At 38.1% G+C, this 27,372-nt stretch overlaps 1 protein-coding gene across 3 annotated transcripts in view; it reads left to right on the top strand.

Moving 5' to 3' along the window:
• The first annotated feature begins 6,469 nt into the window (after positions 1 to 6,469).
• TMEFF2 (transmembrane protein with EGF like and two follistatin like domains 2) overlaps positions 6,470 to 27,372 on the top strand; it is a 656,761-nt gene continuing 635,858 nt past the window's right edge. The window contains exons 1-2 of one of the 3 annotated variants that reach the window (XM_075179937.1): positions 6,470 to 6,828; positions 9,311 to 9,420. In XM_075179937.1, coding sequence (XP_075036038.1) covers positions 6,666 to 6,828; positions 9,311 to 9,420 — 273 coding nt within the window. In that variant the 5' untranslated portion in view covers positions 6,470 to 6,665. The remainder of the gene's footprint in view (positions 6,829 to 9,310; positions 9,421 to 27,372) is intronic. The other 2 variants (XM_075179936.1, XM_075179935.1) reach the window with 2 other exon arrangements.

The raw sequence follows: 27,372 nt of genomic DNA, 5'->3' as shown, positions 1-27,372 counted from the left end.
CTGAAGGATAAAGGATGACTAAACTTAAAATACCAATTATCTTGTTTAAAAGAGCTAATTACATTGACAAATGTAAAAGTTTCAGCAGCTTATTAGAACATATTTGAGATAAAATAGTGTTTTGGGGTAAAAATATTGCGTTATGCACATTAAAATTCCTGGGGGTATATTTACTAAACTGCGGTTTTGAAAAAGTGGAGATGTTGCCTATAGCAACCAATCAGATTCTAGTTAACATTTATTTAGTACATTCTACAAAATGGCAGCTAGAATCTGATTGGTTGCTATCGGCAACATCTCCACTTTTTGAAACCTGCAGCTTAGTAAATATACCCCCTTGCCTTTAAATCTCTTCACATACATACACAGTAGACTTTTCTCAATCTGAAATCACTGCTAACAGAGATTTAAATAAAAGCAAATATGAATATAATATTTGATATCTCAACTTTAGTATACATATTTCTAACTGAGCTTTTTATATATTGCAGTAAGGTATTGTTTTCTTCAATAAAGTAAAAAGAAAAAAGACATATCCACTTTCCACTAAATGGGCAGAGCTTCTATGGTTCTATATAAATTTACATAGCGATGACAGTACTTGGGAGGGTGGAAGACTCCCCATAGTGCTGGGAAAGAGAACACGAGAGACCAAAACGCTGGAAGGGGCAGAAGGGCACGCACTTCAGTAGGGAAAGGAGGTATCATAAGGGCTGAGCCAATGGGAGCTTGGTGCAAGAGAAGGCTAGGGGCCTTTTGACCTTTGGAGCATGACTCCACCTTGACTCTATCAGGGTTCAGGAGTGTATTAACTTTCCTAGTGTATGAGGACATGGTATGATATGATACCACTGTGAAATGACTGGCACTCATTATACTAGGTATCCTGTGGACAGTGAAGTAGGAGTTAGCAACCTGGGCTCTAACTGGACAAAATGAGTTACAAAGTAGCAGAACTCTCTGTAGATACAGTTAGGGAAAGGGCCAGGTTGTCTGGAACAGTAGATTTGAAATAATTTAATCTAAAATTCATACACAGAGGCAGATGACTAAATTTTAAAAGTTAGCCTTTATGTTCAAAGTGGATGATTGTATCCCACTTTGGTCTGACAAATAAAGTTAACCTAATATATACATTTGGTTTATGTAATGGGAAAATTGAACATTTATGAAAATAGACTAACGAAAAACTAGAGTAAAATGTAGAATTATTAAGAAATATTTGTCACAATCATGGACTTCTTAATTTACGCCACTCTTTTATTCAAGTTTTTTTAAGCTACTCTTCTATAAATGCCTTTTTAAAATTTAAATGTTAAGATCAAGTGCTGTCACACAGTGGGTCGATCGTGCCATTCACTTCTAGCTGTGTTGCACTGAGTTGCCAGTGTCATTGCATCACTATCAGGTGCGCCCTTTACCATTTTTTTATTAGTTTAATTGTGCTCTATTTGCAATAATCTTTGTAACAAATAGAGTGAATATGAGCCACGCACTAGGAGACAAAGCCAAAGAACTCTGAAGTGCGACAGAAAAAACGAGTTTCCCATTCACTGCTGTGTGTCACTACAGGAGATTTAAAGTGCATTGGTTTATCGGATGAAAAAGCACAGTATTTTAAAACATCCCTTTTTATTTATATATTGATCTCCTCACACTAAGCTTAGTATATGTGTATATATATATATATATATATATATATATATATATATTTATATTTGTGTATATACATATATATTACAAGTTAACCCGTGCATGATACTCATGCATTCTAGTCAAATCAAGCTACTTAAGGTGTAAAAAGGTTCTTGTCATGCATTTGGGCCATAGCCCAGGCCTCCTCAGGGGAAGAGTGTTACTTCCCGACGTAAGCGCCCTTTTTAACGTGGTTTTGTCCACATGTCACCACCTCATCATTCTTCTCCATCACCTCATCCTTCATTTTCATCGCCACATCTATCCAGATGTCTATCCAGAGATCTCTCTCAGTGGTCCTGTGTATCACACTCCTCTCACTCTGTCACCCCCAGCAACCACCAACCACTCCCCACTGTCATCCCCCGGCAACCACCAACCACTCCCAACTGTCACTTCTCCTTCAAGAAATATATATATATTTTTTTAAATCTTTATAAACACTTTTAACAATTAACAAATTAAATTAACAAATTAAAAACATCTTAGTATACCAAATTTCAGCCCTTTCTGAATTTTTTTTTCCACACACACTAAGAATTTAGTAGGTCAGTGTATAACTCCGCCCAGCAGGTAGCGCTGCAGCTTGGTTTTATTTTTTCCACACACACACACAGACAGACTAACACACGCCACTAAGCATTTATATTATAGATGGGGTGCTAAACAATTGGGTTACTGTAATAAATGGTGTTCAATGTGCTATGCATCAGATAACTATGGGGCTGCATGATTTGTTTAACTACCGGGGATTTATTATTTTGTAATTGCCTTCTGGTCAGTCATAATTTTAATTGTAATGCTGGAAGCATAGTTGAGTATGCAACAATCTGCGTTTTCCCACCCAAAATTTTAAATATCCACACCTTCTTTGAACATTTTATCACTTTGACAGGAGGCACATTTCAAATTTCGCTCTGGAAGCCTACCTCTTTTAGGGGCATATTTAACAAACAGTGATGGTGCACTATCATGCACTTACTGTAAAATCCATGGCCCTTTGTGTGTTCCGCATATTTAAGAAGGGTGCATCGCACTGCTTTGCATTCCTTTTCGTTTTTGGGAGCAGTCACCATTCTACAGAGACTGCTCCCAAACGCAATCTAATAAGTTACGAAAAAACGTTTTTTACGGTAACTTGTCATGATAATGTATGCCAGCTTCAGCTGGTGTACACAGAACGCAGAGAGTGGGGGGGGAGCGGGTACTAATTACCCGGGCATGCCAGGAGCCCCCGGGCCCTAGCGCCAACGTTTTTTTTTTTACATTTTTTTTTTTTCAAAACAATTTTTTTTTTGCTTTTTTCGGCAGGGGGGGGGGGGGGGCTGGGTCGTTGGTGGGGGGGAGCAGGGTAGTTAAAAAAAAATAAACCTACTCACATGATCGCGGCGCCGGCGTCCCTCCTCTCTGCTCTATTCAGACTGAATGCCGCGCGTGACGTCATCATGTCATGCCCAGCATTCAGTCTGAATGGAGCAGGGGAGCAGAGAGGACCAAGAGAGAAGAAATGGAAAAGGTAAGTAAAGGGAGGAAAACGGGGGGGAAGGCATGGCACAAAGGGGTTAAAAAATTGGGGGGAAGCGGGCATGATACAGAGGGGTTAAAAAACGGGGGGGGGGGGCACCATGACACAGAGGGGTTAAAAAATGGGGCAGCATGGCACAGAGGGGTTAAAAAACGGGGGAGAATGGCACAGTGGGGTTAAAAAACAGGGGGGAGCATGTCACAGTGGGGTTAAAAAACAGGGGGGCAGCATGGCACAGAGGGGTTAAAAAATGGGGGAGAATGGCACAGTGGGGTTAACAAACAGGGGGGAGCATGTCACAGTGGGGTTAAAAAATAGGGGGCAGCAAGGCACAGTGGGGTTTAAAAACGGGGGCAGCATGGCACAGTGGGGTTAAAAATACAGGAGGGCAGCATGGCACAGTGGGGTTAAAAAAACAGGGGGGCAGCATGGCACAGTGGGGTTAAAAAACGGGGGGCAGCATGGCGCAGTGGGGTTAAAAAGAGGGGGAGGCATGGCACAGTGGGGTTGATAAAGGGAGGGGAGCAGCATACTGTAGTGTGATGAAGGGGAGCCAGGTGAAGGGGGCAAAAGCAGCATGGAGGGCGCATTGTGATCATAAGGCATGGCGATGAAGAAGGGGCACATTATTGTAATGTTGGAGTTGTAGGAAGGCCTAATTATTAATCATGGATGGTATTGATTTAACGCCAGGGTTGTTTGGAATTATCTAAATGTAGCCATTTTTTACCAAATAGGGCCCCCAGCATTCCAGGATCCAGACAAGCCACATGTGTGGAGGGATCACATGATCCCTCCCTGTCACTCACCGCTCGCTCTCTGCAAAGACAGAGCGGAGATGTCTGTGCACATGCCCAAGGGTTTCATTCGGCACATGTGCACTGGAGTCAGAAGAGGAGCCCCGTTCATCGCATGCTGCTTCGGGAATGAAGAGGCAGTGGTAAGTATGTTTTACACTTCACAGGAACAGCAGTTTTTCGGAACTGCTGTTCCTGTGTTGCTTTTTTAATAAATATGAGAAATAATTCAATCCTTATCAATGCGATAAGGATTGAAAACAATTTTTCATATTTTGCAAGTGTTGATAAATATGCCCCTTAGTGGCACACTTATTATTAATCACACTTTTATCCCTTTAATTATCATTTTTCACCACAGCAATGACAGAATTAAGTGGCAATTTACTATTGAAGTCATGTCGGGACAGCGCAACTGGTAGGAGACTGTCCCTACAATGACTTCTTTCTAAAGTTCTGACCCAGAGTTCTTTCTGCACATGTGTGACCTGCGCATAGGTCATTTACATAAATTAACGCAGGGGAAAGCAGTAGGGCTAAGGAAAGGGATCCATAGATCCCTCTACTGTGATGACCTCTGAATTAGAATTGAATGACTTACGCCATCTTCATCCTATTCAGAAAGCTGACAAGCATTCTGCTAAACTAACTTTCCACGTTCTGGCAGCAGCCACATACCTCATAGCTAAATCTTGGAAACACAGCAATCCCCCCTGTTCTAAAATCATACATCTGGTTCATCGCACGCATGGAAAAAATTAGTTATTATCTTCAAGATAAAGAGAATACTTTCACTCAGGTTTGGGGTCTATGGCTCTTCTTCCAAGGTATCTTGGCCCACCCCGATGCCTCACTATACAAAGGCAAACCGAAGGGGGGATTCGAAGTGCCTGGAAACCCCCTCCAAGAAAAGGGAGAGATGTGTGCACCTAATAGTAATGCACGCAGCATTGCCCGTGTATATGATGGGGATAAGAAGAGTTGGAGAGCAGCCAAGCACTGTCTAAAATGATAGCTACGCCCCATGGATGCTGGTCACTCACGCCCACTGGCGGCGTGGTGTGGAAACCCCCCTCTACAAAACCTGTGTTTGCCTCTGATATAAATATAGACCCACACCCTATCTCCTTACAATTTCTGCAACTCCCCCCCCTCCCCCCCCCCCTCATTTTCACCTTGATTATGGTTTAGAGCCTGTAATTCCTTCATTCATGTAGTTTTTCACCTCATTATCTACCTGGGCCCCATGGTGGCAACCACACATTTTCCCCCTCCAGCTCATCTACTACTCCCACTATGTTTACTTATGTATTTATTATCTGACTTTGTTGTTATACTGTGAAGATCTTGGACTCCCTGTGGGGAATTCAGTTAGCCGCAATGATCCTCAGGATTTTTACAGATATCTCTGTTGATTTTCCATGGCATATAAAAATTAGAAGAGATTTTACTGTAGTGACGGTAAAAATGTGCAGCCACAATGTTCCTCAGAACATCGTAGCTAATTGAATCCCTCCGTTTGTGCTTTTTCTATTGTGATTGTACCATGTTCTTTCATTTATGGAGTCCTGCTAAACAAGCATTTTAAAAAGCCATTTCTGCATGCTTTAGGGCACCTTGGTCCTTTAAGTGTGACAGTACAGCAATCTGTACCCTCTAGTATGGGCATCCCTTAGTAAAGAATATAATCATACGTTTTATGACAAATGTGTATAAAAAAAGAATAAAATGTAAATATGTATCTAAAGACAAAAAACAATTAAACAGAACATGCATGAAAACTTCACAGGTCTCCTTAAAGTCTTATTCCTTTCACAGTAACTGGCAGCCAGGCAGAACTGAGTATGCTGAAAGTCACTACAGCTTCTATCTGTATAATCAATGGACTACAATAGTTGGCATCAATATAAAAAAAACACCATTGTGAAAGGAAACTAAGATGTTTTATTCACATTTTTGTTGGAAATAGCACTGCATCACATTACAGTTACACAATATGGGTGTGAAATCATACAAACACTATGTAATACGCTAACTTTGTAGAAGGTTAATTTCTCATTTATTCCACTTTGTATAGGTGTTAGATTATATTGCTAATGTTGTTTGTCCATTTGTCATTTTGGTTGTATTCCTTTGTACTTAAAAAAAAAAAAAAGTTATATTTCACTTGCTAGGATTTGCAGTCCATCATTTGTTATACATGTGTAATAATTGTCCACTAAATCGCCTTGACATTATTGGTAAATCATACAAATATACTGAAATGAGCTTAATAATATATTTAGAAGTCTTCAAAGATTTAAATAAATAATTGTTATTTTGTATAAAAGATGTGTTACATTATCACTGCCTGTGATTTTGTTAGCATAGGGAAGGCACTCAAGGCAGTCTTTCTTCTCTACTGTATGTCTGTGCTATTCCTCTCAGTGCAGCTCTCTCCGCCCCTCACTGCTGTCCTCTCTCCTTTTCCCCTCCCAACTCTCTCAGTACTGTTCCTTCTCCTTCAACACTGCTCTCTCCACTCCGTCTCAGTCAGCCGTCTGGAATTGTTGTTATTGCGTTTATTGGGATGGTATTGCTGCTGGGGATCCCGTCATGCTAAGTCCTTGTTCATCCATTCACATCTGGGAGTCACTGTCTCTATAGACATGGTGGTTGTAGAGTCTCACAGACCGTGCTGGACACTTTGTGATTGCCTATGCTCGTTGCTATTACCGTCTCTTTTACTAATCATAGCCCGACCAGGGAAACTTGCAGCTTTTCCTACCTCCTTAAGTGACTGCCAAACCCCTACAGGCTGGAACTGTTCTGGTAAGAGACCTTATCCTTGAGACACGGACACATACACAGCTTTGATATGCCTATGCCAATTTATATAGAAATTAATGATCGCTTGCTCTGCTACTAAGGATCATGTTAGTGCTGCACATCATTACTTGGATCATTATTATTTTCTAAATTATTGACTTAACTTGATGGGTGGAAAAGTGTATTGACGTATCCAGTAATGTAGAATGCAACTAAAATAAACCATTTGGACAGTTCCTTTGTCATATACTTGACTATACTATATGATATACGATTTCGTTGTGCTTGTATTATATTGTTACAAATATTCTATATATGTGTTCATTAATAAGCCAAGTTACATCCATACAATTATTTGGCGATATAGATGATGGTGCAGTATTATTTAACGAGGTATATTCATAGTGTCCATTATATGTAACCTGCACTTAAGAGCTTGCAATTGATTGTTACTAGCCTAGAGCATGTATACTTTCATTCATCTCTGGTTGCTATCCGAGTTCAGTAAATGTCTTTACATTCCATTTTAAGATTTGATAACTGTTGAGCGAAATGTTCAAGTCTTTATATAAATAATTCTACATGTCTTGTGCTTATTACTTATTTAGAAGGAATAAAAAGTTTTGTTAGGCTGATATTTATTTTTCATCTAGGTCAGGATCATATATTAGTGATGAAGATTAAACAAAGCAAACAACCAAACAAACAAAATATGTTATTCTCTTACATTAATTAAATAATGGTGATTAACAAAAAGTTTTAGGTCATTTAACTTAATCAGTGGTGCATGATGAGGGCTTAAGGTAGTTTTTCATTTTCATTTCTTACAGCCCAATCTTTTCTCACAACTGTAGAAAGCATGCAAACAATACAAAGACTAGTTTGTCATAAATAAGATCTTACCATGACTGCTGAAGTCTTAAGTCATGTCAACTGCAGCTTCCCACATCCATAAATATTAGTCCCGCTACAATTTTGGGGCTTGTTTCTTTATATTTCGCCTATACAAGAACATTTTACTTAAAGAAAGTGCCACTAATATAAAAATGTAACCATTTTTCTCTAGATTTTCTCTATTATGTCTAAAAGTACAACATTACAATTTTGGCTAGTTTTCAAGTATAAACACATTCATGAATTGCTCCATAAATTTAACTATAAATGAATATGTACATGCTTATTTTTTATATTTGTCCAACTATGCAGGTCACATTTACATAGGTGGAACAAGTTAATCACATTTAGGATCTCATAAATGGATGATGAAATATCATAGTATCAACCATCCCTTCCCTTCCCCCAAAAAGAAAAAAAAAGGTCAAATTTAGGACAAAAATACAAAATAAAGCTTTGTTACATCAATTTAGCTGTGGTAACCTTATCTAAATTTGAACGTCAGGTCATGACTGGTGTATTGACTGCCAAGTTGTGAAATATACTAATTAAATAAGGAAGGATGAGCCATGGAGTTATTGCACTTGTAAATCATCTTTGTGGCTGAGACCAATTTAATAAGATAATTGGGCGATCATTTGTCTCTTTTTTAGGCTTTTAGGACCCAGCCAGAAGCATTACTCTCTTACTGGCTTTGTCAATAATAAGCCACTGATGTCTATATTGAATTAATAGTATCATTTATGAAGGCAATGAGAGACTTGTTATGGATTATTAGCTTTGTAACATATATCTAAAGTGCATTCCGTAAGGAAAAACTGTTATCTCTACCTTCCATATATTACACATGACTGCACCCTATGCATGCAGTCTTCTAATATTTTCATTTCGTTAGAACACATCCATCTAGCCAGAAAAAACAGAAGAGATACAGTATACAGTAGAGCTATTGTCCTGCTGACTCTTCTTTCATTTTTAATATGATGATGTGGTTTCAGAGGAATGTAATGAAAGAATCAATACAGCTAAATCTTAATGGATCTGAAGTCTAATGTATATGTTCTGTTTAATATTGTATCTTTCTGTATAGTTGATTGATCAGGTTGCAGACAAGCTGAACTCTGATATTTCTAAACACCCCTCCCCCAGGTGTCTTAGTATGTCCATAGGAGAAAAAAAACTGAATGCTGTTTTAGTTCAAGTCAGTGTAAATAACCTGACACCTTTATTTCTTAACATTTAAGCTTTTAGAGATGATCAATCTTCACTTAAATGAGGCACATAAAAAACACAATGCTTGTTTATCATTATATCACTTTGTTAGAAAAAGCTGTGTACATCATTGCTTGGGTATGTTCCAAAGATTGATTTCACTCTATGCACCAAAATATGCCCTTTCTATATTGGAGCAGAATGCATATTGTGTGCATATTATATGTAACAGTTCAGTCAGTCTTTTTGGAAAATGCAGTAGTAGTAGTGAACAAACCTTATAAAACATGAGATAAATCAGATATGTCAATAAATCATTTTCTAATAAGCCCAGTCTGTATTTCTTTGAAACTGAGTTTTTCTTCTCTTTACATTTGAGGTTTTGATGACAGAGAAAATGATCTTTTTCTTTGTGACACCAATACCTGTAAATTTGATGGAGAGTGTTTAAGAATCGGAGACAGTGTGACATGCGATTGTCAGTTCAAGGTAAGGAACTTAGTATCTCATTTTTCAAATTGACTAATGTGGGCATGAAAAGGGAATCCACTTTCACAGTCTTTCTCTTAGCAATTTATATTTCTACAAGCTGAACATTTGAAGGCAAAACTGGCACCAAGGGAAAAATATGCAAGGAAAACAAGTGGTATCAAAATTCATAGGCTTCTCTGGGAGAATATGAACAATTTAGCTATCCCTCACTTGTAAACTTTGGAATGGAGTTTGTGAGATGTATAAACAGACATAAAGGAGGGCAAATTGGTTATCTCCCTTGGCTTTGCATCTTCTCTACATCTTGTCATGACCACTTTCATATAGTGAACTGAATTTGGGAACACCGGATTGGATTCTGGAGATGTTAACCACCAATACCTTGGGCAAATTCAGCATGCTCACACCTCTGCTTTCACCAAAATGTACAGTATGTAAAGCCGTTATCTGCAGCACTTACACTGTGCAATACAAACATGGCATTTTCAGTAGAAATTAAGTTAATAATACCTAGAATACAGCTAAAATTGAAACTGGCTCTAACTAACCAACAGTCAATATGTCCTGTAAAGGGGAGCCGTTCAAGGCAGTCTGCAATGCTACAAACGATCTTGCAACAGTTTTTTTTCGACCATCTTATCAGCTCATTATGTATTTCTGTGTTAGAAGGGATTTCAGGCACTTGTATCTCCTCTCTCCCTATGCATGTTCAGTACCTCACTAAAAGGCTTTTTGGTAATACTGTTTGGCTGTGGAGATGGCACAACATTGCACAACCAAATAGCGGAAATTATGTAGTACAACAGAGATGGAGTGCAGCCAAATAAGCAAAGACAGATCTATCAGAACCAGCTTTTAACCAGGTTATAAGCGCAATTCACTTCCCTCCACGCTGCCCTGATGTCTGTCAGCAGTGTTCCTTTTGATGATGACGTTCAAGGTGTATGGTATCTGGTCAGTGATAAACCCAATCATGCTTTTGTGTTGATATAAGATGAGCATTTTGTTGAGTGCAGTAATACAGGTAATGGGACGTTTCTTCTATTTCTGCTCTCACCTGTGCAGTCCTCATACACCAATGTAGGATGGATGAGCATGTTAGTCACATAAGTTACTAAATAATCCTGCACCAGTCTGAGAAGGAGGGAGATTACGGGGAAGAGCATTGAAGAGTGCCAAAGCATTTTGTGTTTAATGAAGTCACATGGGTAGCTATAGTAGTTCATGATAATTTAATTTGTGGGGTTACTTGAAGTTAATGGGCTCCTACTAATAATAATATGTACACAAAATAATTTAGGCTCATATACTGCTCTGAGTTCTTAAAAGTTAAAAAAATAATATCACCAAATAAAATTGGGAAGTCATTTTGTTTAAGCAGGATCTCTTATTTTCCAAATTTATGTGCATATTAACATGCTAGAAAATGATGGCAATATAATGACATAATTGTTGCACTGTAGTACCTTTAAATGCTTTGTAGTTTCTTACAATCCAGTGTGTGCAACATATAAGTCAAGTATATAAATGTTTATGCATTGTATCCATTTTATTATAAGAATATGAAATCTGTATATGTGAATCCATTGTTATCTGCATTAGTAATTGTGAGATGTGATAAGTGAGACAGGCAGGAGAGAAGCCGAATCAGAGTGCAGTGTATAACATTCCCCACAGAGGAGCAAATTAACATCTTCTTACCAAAGAAGCAATATCAGTTCTCAGCTCTCCTGTAAAAAGAGATCTGCACACTGTACTCACAGGTGTTTCTCACATCTGTATTATATCCTGGGAACCATACATCTCAAGAACATTACATAATATAGGAAAACTGTCTAAATACTACAGTATCTCTGATTTGCTCTCTGACACCCTATCTGTCTATTATTTCCTGCACCATCACTTACCCAGACGAGAGGATAAGTCCAATTGAAACATCAGTAATTATTTATTATGAAAACCACATTATGTACTTTAATTACAGTACTTGTAACATAACCTTGCACATACTGTATTACATACAGTATAGTGCAATGAGGTACACTGAAACAGTTCTATGTTTTCTAGCAAATGGGAGAACATTGTAATTGTCAATGCAACATCCACTTTAAACTGTGCACTACACACCATGGTCATCATCAGTTTATATCATAGATTTATTACAGAGAGTCTGGATCTTAGTCAAATATGACAATACACACACAGGCAAATGTATACGCAATATGTGTTGGTTTTTGTGGCTATATGGGTTTAAATAGCCGAATAAGGTGTCCATTGATCATGTATGGGAGCAACCTTTAGTTGTTTTATTGTCTCAAAGACAATCTGGAATTATGAAGACTAAAGGAACTAAATACTAGATCATTGGAACTGAGTGTTTAGCTATAAAGTTTTATGGGGGCGTGAGCATAAACTACATCCTTATATCTATATACTGTTCTGAGGTTTACAATACAACACAGACTCCATTGGAGGCCATTATAAAGTGAAGAGCCCATTATTGACCACTTTACAGTGCAGAGCACATTGGTGACCACTAGTCAACACAGGGCCACATTGATAACACTATATCACAATACAGAAACCATTTATTAGCCAGAATGTAGTGTACAACTCATTGGTAACCAATATATAATTCAGAACCCTTTCTTGTGACAAATACAGAAACCACTGGTGATCATTACACAGTCTAGAGGCCATTAGTGACTGCTTTACATTAGAGAGCCTATTGACAACTACTACAGAGTCCATAGCCAACTGGTGACTACTATACACTGCAGAGCCCTTTCAGTACCTAAAATCATTGCAGAGCCCATATGTATCCACTATATAATGCAGAACTCATCAGTTTCCACAAAACATTGCAGTTCCTTAATGAACTCTATTCATTGTAGAGACAATTTTTGCCCAATATACAATGCAGAAAACATTTGTTTTGCACTATACAGTGAAGACACTTTTCTCTGGTGACTTGTAGAATACACAGCCGAACACTCTCTGTAGTTTATACCTTACTATTTGTCTACTTCTTCATCAGAAATGTGGGTATTGCTTCCTAATGTAAAACTGGGTGAATACTCTCAATTCAAGAAGATTGTGTTTTCAAATAGGAAATCTAAGAAAATGAGTTAAAAATGTTGAAACTGGGAAACAAGAAGTCAAATTTGGGCGACTCTTGAAAACACTGGGATATTTGACAGCTCTGCAGTATTACTTGCTTTCATATAAAACATGTATGTAGAAGCACATTTATAGGACACAAATTTGCAGTACAGAAATCTTTACTCATATATAGACACATCTATAGATAGCATACATGTTAATAATCCTAAATGGAAAATTGGCACAAGTTTGGTGATGCCCAAATCCACCCAAAACACAGTCAGTGTGCAGTGAATTGGGAGTGTTGGCATTGTCATATCAGGCAACGATCAGATCACTTTTTGCTAGTAATTTATATATAGTATTTATTCTTTATGTTTACAAATTAATGTAACATAAGCATTTTAAACATATTATTCCTAATTATTATTATTATAATTAGCAGTGGTTGTTGTAGTAGAAATATACATGAACATTGTGATTACCTTTATAAACAGCTGATAAAGATTCCCTTCAATCTCTGTCTCTTTTCTTCAAAGTTTATAATATCTTTCTCTACAGTGGCTATGTTAGGCTTATGTTAGGCTTTCTCTACAGTGGCTTATCCATGCTAGAAAGTTACAAAAATAATATTTCACACTTTCTCCTATAATGTGTTTGAACAACTTTTCTACTGTTTTCTTTTCTCAATTTTACTTCATCCAGACATTATACTGCCTGCAGCAAACCTGCACCTGCCTAGAGATGAACAAAATATACAAAACTGTTCTGCAAAACAGCAGCAACAGCATTGATTGTTCAACAAACACGTGTATGGCCAACTAGTGAAATTTGATTGGCTTTCATACAATTACCATTTTTGTTCTCTATTTCTCTAGTTGTAATCAGGGCTCACAGAAAATATGTCATTAGTCCTCAAACTCTAAATTCTTCTGGTTAAGGAATGATCTCATACAGTGACACTGGGGAGACATCAGACATCTGCTATTCTGTTAGGGAAAGGGAAATGTACAGTTAAATATTTAATGTAGGTAGGCATCTTCTTTAAGTATGGGAATATACATGTGAAAATTTCCCAGCTGATAAAGCAAAGTACTGCCCTATATTGCTCTAGTGTTAGTGGGAAAGAGCATTTCGTATTGTATGCTATTTGTCGTATGGAACAAATAATTTTTCCTTAAATCAAGTGTTCATTGTTACTTGTGTGATATCAGCCTTCTGCATATGTTGTCACAATATTTTATGCTGAAGATATTAAATTCACTTACAAGAGGTCCATATGGAAGGAGTTTTCACCTTGGACAAGCCTTTGAGTTTAACCAGGCCTTAAGAGGTGGAAATAACCACTAGATTGATGTTGTGGTATTTAGAAAATGTGCAAAAACAGGAACAATAATGTAACAAATAGTCAGTCTCAGAATTGCACTGTATATATAACCGGGGCACTTTCAAGATAACTTGGCTGCCAGGACGAAGCATCAAAATACTCCCCACCTCCAACTGCTTTGTGCCACACTTATATTGTTTAGCAGGGCAAAAAATAATGCAGAAAAAAATAGGTGTGGCTATGTAAACAATGTTGTACAAAATCATTAAGAAAACAGAGCATAAACTGACATCACAGTGACATGTTCTATGCGTAATTAGCCTCTACACTCCTCCCAGCCTGCGCTACATTTGAAATAAAAGTGACCAGCAAGTACAATAAAATAATGCACGCTGTATAGCTCCCTGCTGTCTGTAATACAGTTTAGTCACTGTGTGCAGTATATTATACATACTTGCCCACTCAGCAAGTCTGTCCTGGAGTTCCCGAATTTTGGGTAGGTCTCCCAGACTCCTAGGAGAACAGACAGTTTTCCAGCATCCTACCCACTTCACTAGGAAGTAGGCAGGATGTAAGGCTCCACGACGCCAGTCACGTGGAAACACTTCATTTTGGCCTCGCCCCCTGCAACAAAATAACAATTTTGTAAATAGGGTGGTGTCAAAATGAAGCAATTGACCCGTCCCACCCCCTCCTGCCCTCCAGGATATCCCAGAATTAAAAAACCTAAAGTAGACAAGTATGATATTATACACCACACAATGTAGCCCCAATTTGTCAGCGTATTACACATCGCTAAGGGGCCAGGTTTACTAATCCCAAAGTGGCCCCATTATCCCCCTGGTTCTGTAAATTATTACCTGAGAGATTGATGCAACTTTCTGCTTTATTATTTGATAATAATACACACTTTATGCTAGCTTCTTAAAGAGCAAGAGCTCATGTAAAGAGAAGCATACACATAATGACATGCTCTAGTGTATACTGTGTTACATATGCCTAGTATATAATAAAAGCACAAACATAGCAAATAATATCCATCCAGTAAATGGTGGGCAATTTATCATAGCACCATGCCTGCAATATTTTTTACAGCTCCCATGTACACAGTATACAGTACAGCTCAATATGCCTCCAGTACACAGTACAAATAGTAGACCCAGAGAAAGTGATGTGTAATGCAGACTTTGCACTACTCCTCAATTTCTATTTTACAAATATGATTCTTAAATCCAATCACATCACCACAGACCATAGTGGCATTCATTGCGAAATAAAAATAGCTTCTTGGTGCTCACTTAGGGCCTGATGTAGAGTTGGATGCAGGGGCACCAAAAAGGGGGGCAGGGGGGGACGTGTGAAAATTACCAGGGCCCAGGCCTGCCTGGGGGGCGGGTCCCCACTGGAGAAGTGTAGTTGAAAATGTGCCCGTGGGTGGCGTGCAGACCTGTGAGTAGGGTGGGGGAAGCCGTCACCACACACTGTCCAGCAGCCTACAGAACAAGCCAGGAGCTCCAAATCTTGTGAGACTAACAGCTTCCATGTTCACTCTGCAGGACGTTTTCTGTCAGCAGCATAGGTAAGTACAGTGGCCTGGGGATGGTTTCATAATGTGTTTGGGGAGGTTTATAATGTGTCTTGAGGGGCGTTATAATATGTCTTGGGTGATTATAATATATCTTAGTGCGTTATAATGTGTCTTGGGGGGTTGTAATATGTCTTTGGGGAGGGGATCTTAAGGTGCCTGGGGGTTGAAAGATGTGTCTGTTGGGATGGCGTGGTGTGATGTGGCAGGGGGTGGCATGATACGTGATGTGGTAGGAGGTGGCGTACTGCATGATGTAGCTGAGGACTGACAAGATGTAGCTGAGGGTTGGCGTGATGTGGTTGGGGAGGGTGTAAAAAATATTATGCTTTATTATAATGTATGTATTATATATTGCGTGATCTATGTTATACACGGTGTTCAGCTATTTCTTAGTTTTCCATGTTTATATTTTTCAACAGGTCCCAACATTCCAGGATCCATGCAAAAATCCCAGGTACCAGGTTGTGAAAGCTGCAATAAACGGTAGGTGAGATTTACACCATTTTAATACATAATGGGGAATTCAATTAGCTGCAAAGTGTCTCTGGATCATCCGCAAGATATTTAGCGGCAGAAATTTGACAGAAATCTCCCATTTTTTTCTCGCACCTCTCTGGGGTGCAAGGGAAAATGAGCATAGCTTTCTACCGTAATTTCTGTCAATGTGCACAGTGCAATGTCTGTATGCCACATCGCCGGCGACTGAATCTCCCCCAATATCTCAAGTCTTAAAAAGCGCAGCCACGCCCCATGTTGATCACACCACCAAAATTATGTGGTCACACACCTTTGGCGGCACCACAGCTACTTGCCTGTGGGGAGGAGGAGCTAAAATTTGCTATACTGGGGCCCGGAATTCCTCTTAGGTGCCCTGGTGGGATGCAATATACACTGAAAGTGTAAGTATAAATTGCATACCGTAATTTACACAGGCTTCCAAGTTGCACAGATCTGTTTTTGGTGTTTTTTCTCATAAACCTTTAAATTATGTTTTAAAATGATGGTATAAAGCAAATTTTAAATATTGAAAAATAAACATTCTTTATTTTCTCTACCATTCATTATCTCCTGCATTGACTATTATATTTCACTTTTTACTGGTCCTTCCCAAATCGGACTTTCGCCACTACAGTCTATATTGAATCAAGTTCTCGACTAATTTTGCACACAAAACATTCTTCTACCGCTGCTCCGCTCTGTCAGTTCCTACATTGGCTGCTTGCATTTTACCAAATCCATGATAAAATGCTTTTACTTACATGCAAAGCCAGTAACAAAAGGGAACCAACATAATTGATTTGTCTTAAATAGCTCCTAACTCGGACTTTTTTAGGCTGCACCCACTATATGGATTTCCCTCTCTCATATAACAAGACTTTTCTCTAGCAACCAAACCTTGAAGCGTGCCATGAAAACCACTTTTTTTAATCTCTCTAGGCTGTACTACGAGATTACCAACACAGTTCAATCAAACTACTGTTATTCCCCTTCTATACTCAATTAACCCTCTAACCCCAAACCATCACTACTATGTGGCTCAATCATATAGCCCCATTTAGCACTGTTGCCCATTACAATGTGGCTGGACCAATATGTACTATGTGTCACTTAATCTTGTGTATCAAACTTGAGTATTTTGTTGCAATGTCTCATTATATTTTTCTTTTCTGGTGAACTGCTACGTACTAGATTTCCCATGTTGTTATGAATATACAGTATAAAATACATGTGGAGAGAATATGACCACAGCCATTTATTTAAAGTGTGGTATTTTAGAGATTAAGGGGAGTGGTGTACCATGCCCCCCCAATTGCTCACCACGACCCACATATACCATGCCCGATAAATCCAAGGATCACTTCCACAGTGCCCATCATTCCCAAACAATTAGCCACTTATACACTTTTTACAGCTTTACTATTATTAGTCTGCTGCCAAATTATCATTTCACACCAATCCCCCATACACCCATAAAACTCATTGTTGAATGCATTGTTGGTTAAATTCTGGGATGACGCAGAATTCCTGATAAGGTCTGTAAAGAAGTGGTACAGAAAAACGGTGGAAGTATCCTTGGACTTCTATAAGAACTATAATTCTGCTGAACATCTCCACTAGCTAGATCTTGTAGGAGTATTTGCCACATCCTAGTACAGGATTTGTTTTACTTATATTCATTTTAATAATTTGAGTGTAAATCTTTTAGTTACAATAAATTATATTATAAAGGATAATATGCCCATCTAAGGTCTAAAGTAGAATACATGCTCCATGTCAAGTGATTGCAATTACATAGGGGGCCCAACCGAAGTGCGATTTCTATATTAGATTCAAACCTGGGATTGGCATACGGTCAAATTTCTATCGCACTGCCTTCCTATGCTTCACCGCTAAGCTCAAATCCCTCTCTTTCCCTAGGTTACTGAACGCAGTCCAGTTCATTCATTACAAAGTGTATTTTTATTTCTATTGAATGGTTTGCATTATAATCTGGTTTTGTTCTATATATTTTCACATGGTACATAGGATTTAATATGGAGAATCACAATATTTTAAAGAAAGAACATTCAAATAAGATTTGAACTATTTTTACTTCTGAGCTGTGAGAAATCTGATTTTTTTTATACATAATTTGTGGAACTTATTACTATATGCATTTATTTTTCTCTGTTTGCATTTGTAATTTATATTTGTTTCGCTGATTTTGTATGTAGTATTTTATTTGTTCTGATATTTTTTGCACATATTGGGAAGATTTTATACACTAGTGACAAGTGCCAAGTTTTTCTCTTCTTGTAAAAGTTTTTCCCCTACTGGTATTAGAAATAAATCCATAAGCAAAGACCTCAGGAAGCAAGTGTGATGCAGTCTTGTTAAGATAACACCCTCACCGTGGCTCCATGGCTTCCATCCAAACAGGAGCTGGTGCCATTTTCTTTAAAACATCTCATTTGCCTAATGCTGTTCTATTCCTCTTAAAACATCTATTGGACGGTGGGAACAAACGTAGCCCAAGCATTCGTATCTATAAGGGCACCCTGCGCCTCTCTTACACAGATCCTCACTAAACAGTCAGCAGACACTGTTACCTGTGAACATTTACCTGATACCTTGAAAGCCAATGGCTTGTGCTTGAAAGGGATGAGTGGAGTCAATGTGCCTGATGCACCTTGACAAAACCATGTTGCATTGATGGGGAAGGTACATTTAAAATTCGGGGACAGATTTATAGTTTGGATATGACATGTTCTAGATCATTTTTAAAGTTCAGTGCAAAAATTTAGCCATCAAGGATTTGAGTACTACATGAAAAAACACCCAGAATTTAACTTTTGTGCAAAATAATAAATTAATTTGCATTAATTGTAACATGGTTTGTCCAGGAGAAAACGTACTCCATTTTATGCCTTAATTTTCTTAATGAATCAGGTCCTATATGTTTTTCCTCTGTTTGCATTACTACATCTACTGTGTCCTATGTCTAGTTCCTTTGTCTCCCAACAAGCTCACTTCATTCCATGCAGTGGGTGAAGTAGGCACTTCGAAAACGTCCCCACTTGTGAAGAGAAAAGATAGCAAACAACAACATACACATTGAATAATTTTTCTATATCTCTTACTCACTTACAACCAGCACTATCTTTTGCAAACTTGATATTGGAGTTTGGATGACAGGCTACAATTGTACCCCTCTAAGGATAGAAAATAATAGAAAATGTTTATAAAACATAAACATATACTCACTAATGATTAAGGGTGGTAGCCATCTAACAGATGATCAAGTCCCCTGAGGAAGACATACAGGTGACAAAATGCATAGGGGTCATCAAGTGGACAATATTTTACATGTTTTTATCTGTTTAATCTGGATATTGCTCCTGGACATTTGTTTGTCTTTTGATAATCTTGTTCAGAGGATCAAACCAAGTTTCATGAATCCAGTGTTTTTGGGACAATTTCATCATTTGCATTCAGATAAGCTGTTTTATAATTTAATTTGATGAACATATATTTTTTTTATGTTTGATTAAACTATTCATTTATATATTCACTATATATGCTCTTTCCTTGTTATTATTTGAGACTTTAAGGGATTAACAGATGTTAAAATACTAATAACCTACAGTGGAGGAACTTTGTGAACCTCAAGAGCTAAACAGATAAGCCTTTTAAATTGCTCATTTGGTATCAGGCCATCCATTATTATTTCTTGTAATACTATAATACTGTGCTAATTTATGTATTTTATTTTTTTCATTTTTGACTGTTTTTTTCCAGTTTGAGGCCATTAGCTTTATTAAACTAGTGTACCAAAAGAAAGCCATATGTCCTGAAAAAAGCAATAAAAAAAAGATTCACCTTGGGTGGAGAAAAAAATAAATAAAGTAATTTCTGGCCAGATTGACAGAAGAAGTGGTGTAAAATAGCCCAGTCTCCTGAGTGAGCACATCAGTTTAAACATATCATGCTGAAAGGGTTAAGATCTAAGAAGTTATTTGCCAACAGATATCTTGGAAAACAGAAATATGCTTTTCACATACATATTTAAACCCCACAGATTTGTTTGCACTCGCTTTGCTCTCATTGTCTTCCAGCTTTGCACACAGAGGAGGAGTGATGCTGGCCCATTACTGTTTTCAGATTTGCTTCAGCTCATTCAAGTTACCCCTTTGCAGCAGGTTGCCATAGTCAGAGGGAAGTGATTAGCTATCAGCAGAATGAGAAATAATGGCTTACAGGCCGGCTATGCAGAAATGTAATGTACAGATTGGTGGATTTATACACAGGGCAGCGATTGTTATTTTAATGTCTAGCCCTCATTCAGTTTATAATGAATATTTCTCTTATCACTGAGCAAAACAGAAGCAATGTTGCAGAAATTATTATTATATAATACTGTATTTTAGAATGTGAGAATTGTAATATTTTTTTAAATCACCAAGAAATAAAAATGTAAAATATGTTTCTATGTACATATTTTTGTAGTGTTATTCAGTGCTACCTTGCCAATTCTACATTGCAACATAGCTTTGATCGTTCAATATTTTTCTAGCTTTAGATCACTTTTCAGCATAGTTGTCTGTGTGCCTTTAATCATGCAATATTTTGTGCTGTGCTGTTACTGAAAAGCTTAAGGTCCTACACTGGCCTTCAGGGATTAAGCAGAAAAATATAATGAGAACATTGCAGTGCTAGGATTTTGAATATAGCGATACTTTAAAATACATGGAATTTAATAATTTTGCTACTATCTAATGAAACTAATGGAACTATATATGGGTCAATTGCTAATATTTTGCAACTATATGTATGTATATATATATATATATATATATATATATATATATATATATATATATACATATACACTGTGTGTGTGTAGATATTACATGTTTGCCATTGTCATATAAGTAGTGTTTTCTTGCATATTAAAAATATATTAAATACCCTATAAAAACACTGTGTTTTAAACTAAATGCCTAACAAAACATCTTGAATGTCATCTACGTGACAATATATTTAGTTAATGTCACAGAAGCCCATGTTTAATGTTTATGTGTTTATATCAAATTTACATCTCTCTCCTATATTTGCCTACTCTCCTGGAGATGTCGAGGAGAGTCCTAGTTATAGGCCAGCCTCCTGCATCCCACCCACTTCACTAGGTCCTAGTGACAAGTGTGTAGCAACATGAATTGTGTCATCATGGCCCCACAATGCGCAATGATGTAATTCACGGCAACACACTCTCCATACTTGCCACTTGGATTTCCTCTCCAGTCAAACAAAGTCGGCAAGTATGCTCTATCCCTAACCAGCAAAGTTATTTTCTATGCATTTACTTTTGAGTTAACACATGAAAAAAAATGTAAATAATTGAATGTTTATTTTACAAAACAGCATTTCATAGGCCGTGTATTTCCTCCAGGTGTTTCAGTATCCTCCCATAGTCCTAAAACATACTGGATACTTATTTGACTTCTAATTAAATTACTCTGCTGTGAGTTTGTGTGCCTGTGGTAGATTGTAAGCTCTTAAAAGTAACTGTGTCTAATGTGCTTATATACAGTTCTCTGGTTGTACAGTGCTGTTCTATGATGGTGGCATGTAAATAAGGGATAATAATAATAATAATAATAATAATAATAATAATAATAATATTTTCCATAAGTAGAAAAGGACTAATAGAGTATTGAACGTTTTTCATCCTCAAAAAATAAAGTATGTTATCATGAAATCAATTTACCACCAAAAACTGCAACATATTGGCAATACATTCACCATTACCAAACCATATCTGTTTAGCCCATTATAATCTAAATCTCTACTGTATTTTATGTAATATTGTATATTAGAGTTTCAAATGAAGGTTTAATTTCACATCACAGTCATTGCTTGGTAGAAAGAGCCAATAAACATGGCATAAAGAGAAATATGGGGCTTTCGAAGAGGAATTAACAATCATTAAAGGTATAATTGTGTGGAAGCCTTATTATTATTATTACCTTTTATTTATACACCACTGCTATGGTCCATTGTAATGGACCTTGGGGAAAAATTAATACTGTACATTACATGGATTTTAACACTGGAAATTGCTTAATAACAGCTTGAAAGTATAAAACATTGATGCTATAAAATTTAGCTAAGCTACTGTTATTTTGTTAATTTTAATTACATTTATAAGCTATAACTACATATATACTGAATAGCCTTCACTAAGTTTTCATTTTAAATCTTTATCATGGAAGAAAAAAAAGCTTCACATTTTAGGTGTTTGCTTTAAACTAAAATAAGAAACATATATATAATGCACTTGCCTGATCACCCTAGTAGTGCAGCATAAAATATTCAGCATGACATTGGTCCACAGTGGACCCTATACTATGATAGAATCATACATCTATTGTACATTTCATTCTCAACGCTTAACCAGCTTTAGACTTGTAAAATGTGGCAAACTTTATAATTTGATGAAGATAAAGGAGAGAGATGAAGCGCACAAAGACTGATATATAAAGCAGTGAGACAGGGAGACCTTTTGGCCTGGGAGAAGGGTATGGGACAGCTGTGGGAGGTGCCTGGGATGGGTTCCTGCATACATTGACCTTGCTGTGAGGTGGGGTGTGGATGTGTAAGAAGGAAAGGAATGGCTTTATCCTACTTTTTTCTGCAGACACCACTCACTTTTCTGGGCTTAATGTGGGCCACTTAGCATCTGCACATACACTTCACAGTATCATGGGCCAAACTGACCCATACACATATAACAAGGCTACACACTTATTCACATTTGTAAAGCACAAACTGAAAGGGCAACTGTCATCTTCAGAGGATAAATCTCTTGTCTTTACTATGCACTATAATAGCCATGAAATGGAAATTAGACGTGTCATCAATAAAAATTCTATTTTGCTCGAATTGAATGAATACATAGGTCCACTTATTTAAAAAGGCAAAAATGTAGTATTTAAAAAAGCAAGAAACCTCACAGAGAGACTTGCACCAAGTTTCTTTAAGAGTGAACTGAACAATACATAATTTAATACGGAATTGACCACCAAAAAGTGGTTGGGTGATAGGCCTAATGGCTTTTTAAGTGTGGTAAGGCTAGATGTATTACCTGCGGTTTTGCATACCATAGATGCACTGAATGTTTCTCTTTTACATCAGGTGAAAAATTTCATACTGATAAGGTTTTGAATTGCCAATCCACTTATGTGATATATTTGATTAATTGTGAGTGCAGTACCCTATATGTGGGTCGCACCATTAGAAATTAGAGGTGCGATCCCAGGAACATCAACGTAATATTCTCAATAATGTACGAACTCATATCTTGCCACAACATATTACTCTGTGTTGTAATGGGAAAATTGAAGGTCATATGTATAATCAGCGGGAGTGCTGGGTTCTATGTATCTACCTCTGATGAAACAGCTTAATAGAACTGAGAAATGCGTCAGTCCATTCAAGCAACTGAATGACTAGAGTGTGCTGTATTTAAACCCCTGGGTTTGTTTACTATTAGCAAACATCAAAGGGTTACCGAGAAACTACACTGGACAAGTTTTGGAACTGGCTTCCTCTTATCAAAGATGACTGGAGGAGATGATAAGTAATCTGAATACAATATTCCTTTTGACTGTTTAAAAGTGTAACCTATGACTCTCTAGTCACTTTGGAACAACAAGTCCCACAAGTCCCTCGGGCAGGATATGCTATGCTTCGTATTTACACAACACTGAAGACCGTGAGGCACTGATAAAAGTACTGTGTCATTAACTGAAGGTTGGTCTACCTTGCAGCTTATTTTCTGGCCTGTCTACTTCAGCTCTGTAGCTTCTCTGGAGCAGTGCAGGAAAGCAGAGTCCATCCACATGGGAAGTTTGCAAACTGTGCCACTCTCTCTTACAAGATCTTGCAGTGGGGACTACCTGAAGATGGACAGCTTATCAATGTGAATTGATTTCCTAAAGTCTGACAATTTGCTGTACCTGGTCTCAGCCTTTTAAAAACACTTCCACTTTACCTTCATCATGCTATGGAGGAATATGTGGTTGATTACTACTTTTATTGATTTTAAGTGGCATATTTTAAAACTGAATCATCTTTGTCTATATAAAGTATAGCCAAGCAGCGCACTGGCAGTGCAGCTAACAGCATCGGATTTGCTGTTAGCTGCCTGCATTAGCCTCTTTGTATACAGTGACAAGCAGGGCCACCCCCTTGACACCAGAGGTGGCCTCGTTAGATGACCAAAGAGCTGATCACTGGCTGCTTGTTAGTGTGCTGGCACTGCGCCCCCCAGGACCCAGCGCCCCAGGGTGCAGCTGGATCAGCCTAATGGTTGATCAGGCCCTGCTCCTCGCTGTTAAATCATTTGCAGCAAGCTCATTTAAGTCTTGTTTCCAAAAGTGGAAAATTGTTTATAGAAGCAAGCAACCCATCTACCACCCGAATGGGTAGACACTTGCAACCCTCACTGGTGTCAAAATCTTCATCATCATCCTACTCTGTCAGGTTTGCCAAAGTCTGGGTTGGATACTTCTTGGTTCTGCTGGGATTGGTAATACTCCTCCCAGAAGTGCGGCATCTAACAGTGCAAAAGGTTTTCGCCAGGGATCTCTGCAAGGGAATTTGGAATTTGTGGCTTCTGCATTGCAGGTCGCAGCCCTCTAGGGAAGATAACTCTGTGTATAGATAAACATGGAGCTATTTGAAAGAGTATGAGATGGTCTGCACAGAATTACCACTAGGCAGTGGTGATAGCACCAAGATTCGATAGTCTGCGGACTGATTCACTTGGGACAAGCTGTGATGGTGCAGAGCATTACCACTGAACAGTGGAGGTAGCACACAGGATGCGTCAGTCTGCGGACCAATTCACAGAGAATGCAGGAGACACAGGGCGCAATGGTACAGAGTGTTACCAATTAACAATGGAAGTAGCACACAGGATGCGATAGTCTGCAGATCAATTCACAGGGAATGCAGGAGACACAGGTAGCCAAGTCCTACAGAGATAGGTAACTGACTAAAAGAACAGGCACCTAGAGGAGGAGGGAGGTGCTAGTTATAGAGTTGGCAATGAATTGGGCGGCCAATTGGAGAGAGGAGGATGCTATAAAGGCGAGCGGTTCTGCGTATGCTCAGAACCACAGAAGACAGGGCTGCCGGGAGCAGCTGCATGGAGCGGAGACAGGAGTGCAGGTAAGCGTGTCAGACCTTAGGCGGTGAACCCAAGAGTCCGGCGTGTGACATCCTCATTATTAGTACGTACTAGTCCAATATCCAATTATCAAATTCCAAATAAGTCCCCTAATGCAATTCATGATTCCCAAGAAACATCCCTGTATGCTACAGCTGCTGCTGGTGCTGAGGGTGAGAAAGGGAACAAAACAAGTAAGTATTTTGCACAATTGTCCGTGAAGCAAGCATTTGCAAGAAGAAAGAAGTATGACAGTGAGCATCCTGTTGCACAGCAGATCACTAAAGCCATGACAGCTATGTTAACATTGGATGTGCGCCCAATTTCTGCCACCAATGCAACAAGTATGGAGACGATTAGTTGAGGTCATGTGTCCATGCTATAAAGTTCCATCTCAATTCCATTTCTACAGAACATCAATTCCTCAGCTGTGCTGTGAGATTAATGAACAAAAAGCAAAAGTGTCCCAAATGCACTCGCAGTAATAATGAGATTGTAAACTGATTAAAAGAAAATTCAGAACAATGCAAATAATGCTGGTCTATAGTCATGCAGCTTGATAACATGAAACCTAGAACAACAATGCAAATGGTGCTATTCTGTAATACAACAGCTAGGTGGCATGAAAACTTAGAACATCATTTAAAACAGAGTATAAAATTGATGAATCTAAAAGTACGCTTTGTAACCATATATTGTTGCACCTAAAACCCAACATCAGTGGATGGAAAGTCAATGTGAAATGGCTTCTAGCAGATGTACTGTAAACAGTCAATATATGAACATGAAAACCAATGATGTCCACGGGAGGGGAAAGAAAGATGTATGCCCAATCTTGTTCGCAATATCCTGGAGTCAAAAATTTGTTATTCCCAACAATAACTTGATGTGAATGTTCTAGAAGGGATCATACAGTCAGTAATGAGATATTCTCAACTTCTCTTAGGACCGCAATTCAAGGGGTTAATATCCGTCCACATGAAGGGGAAGTGTGGAATTCTAGAAAAATATGTCCAAAGGTAAAGCTCACCGTAACACGGAGGTGTTCTTAGGTGGCAGCGTCTCATGATAGATAGGAGTTCGTGGTCCATTTGCGCTTCACTGCAGAACGCAAGATTCATCACTTCCTGTATATGAAATAGTGATGAATCAAAAGAGGTGTACCCAACGCGTTTCATCTCTAGGGAGACTTCTTCAAGGGTAAATTCGTCTGATGTTATACCACAATAAAGACTCGTCACTTGCTTGTGATTGGATAATCTTGCAGACATTATTAGCAATTGGATATGGTGCAAACAACCGTATGTGTAATGTATGTATCAATTCCAGAAGGGGTATATATATAAAAATATACAAATAAAAATATACTTGCACATTGTAGAGTTAAAAATCATGAAAAACCATATAAACATATAAAGGCATATGTATTACATAAACCTAAAACCATAAAGCATCAGTAAGAATAATGTATATAGACAAGCAGTGAGACAATCTAATATCTTACACAGACATATATGCAGGTGTGACATGCCAAAATTAAAGGAAATGCATGCTGTATTTATAAACACATGCCTCATGTAGAGATATCTGCTTGTAGAAATATTGTTTAGTAAAAAAAACATTGCATAAAAATTGTGCATTAATATTATATCTCTAAAAACTAGAACCACATGATATACTTATAAAAGAGGGGGTAGAGGGGGGATCATCATCATCAACATCATCAACATTTATTTATATAGCGCCAGCAAATTCCGTAGCGCTTTACAATTGGGAACAAACATTAATAAGACAATACTGGGTAATACATACAGACAGAGAGGTAAGAGAACCCTGCTCGTAAACTTACAATCTATAGGACAATGGGAGTTAGAAACACAAGGGCATGTGCTACATCATATTGCACAATGGACCAGCCAGACTGCAAAGGTAAAAGTACTGAGTGGGCTGTGTGTGTTGCAATGTTGGTCAGAAGGTTGTTGTCTTGCGTTAGCAGTGTAGAGGATGGCAATAGGGTAATCTAGGGAAATTAAGATGATGGTTGAGGAATATAACCTTGTCTGAAGAGGTGGGTTTTCAGTGAATGCTTGAAGGTTTGAAGACTAGAGAAAAGTCTTACTGTGCGAGGGAGGGAATTCCACAAAGTAGGTGCAGCCCAGAAAAAATCCTGTAACCGAGAATGGGAGGATGTGATGAGAGTGGAGGAGAGACGTAGATCTA

The sequence above is a fragment of the Mixophyes fleayi genome, chromosome 7 (assembly GCF_038048845.1).
Source record: "Mixophyes fleayi isolate aMixFle1 chromosome 7, aMixFle1.hap1, whole genome shotgun sequence".
NCBI lineage: Eukaryota > Metazoa > Chordata > Amphibia > Anura > Limnodynastidae > Mixophyes > Mixophyes fleayi.
This window is presented reverse-complemented; position numbering and strand designations above follow the sequence as displayed.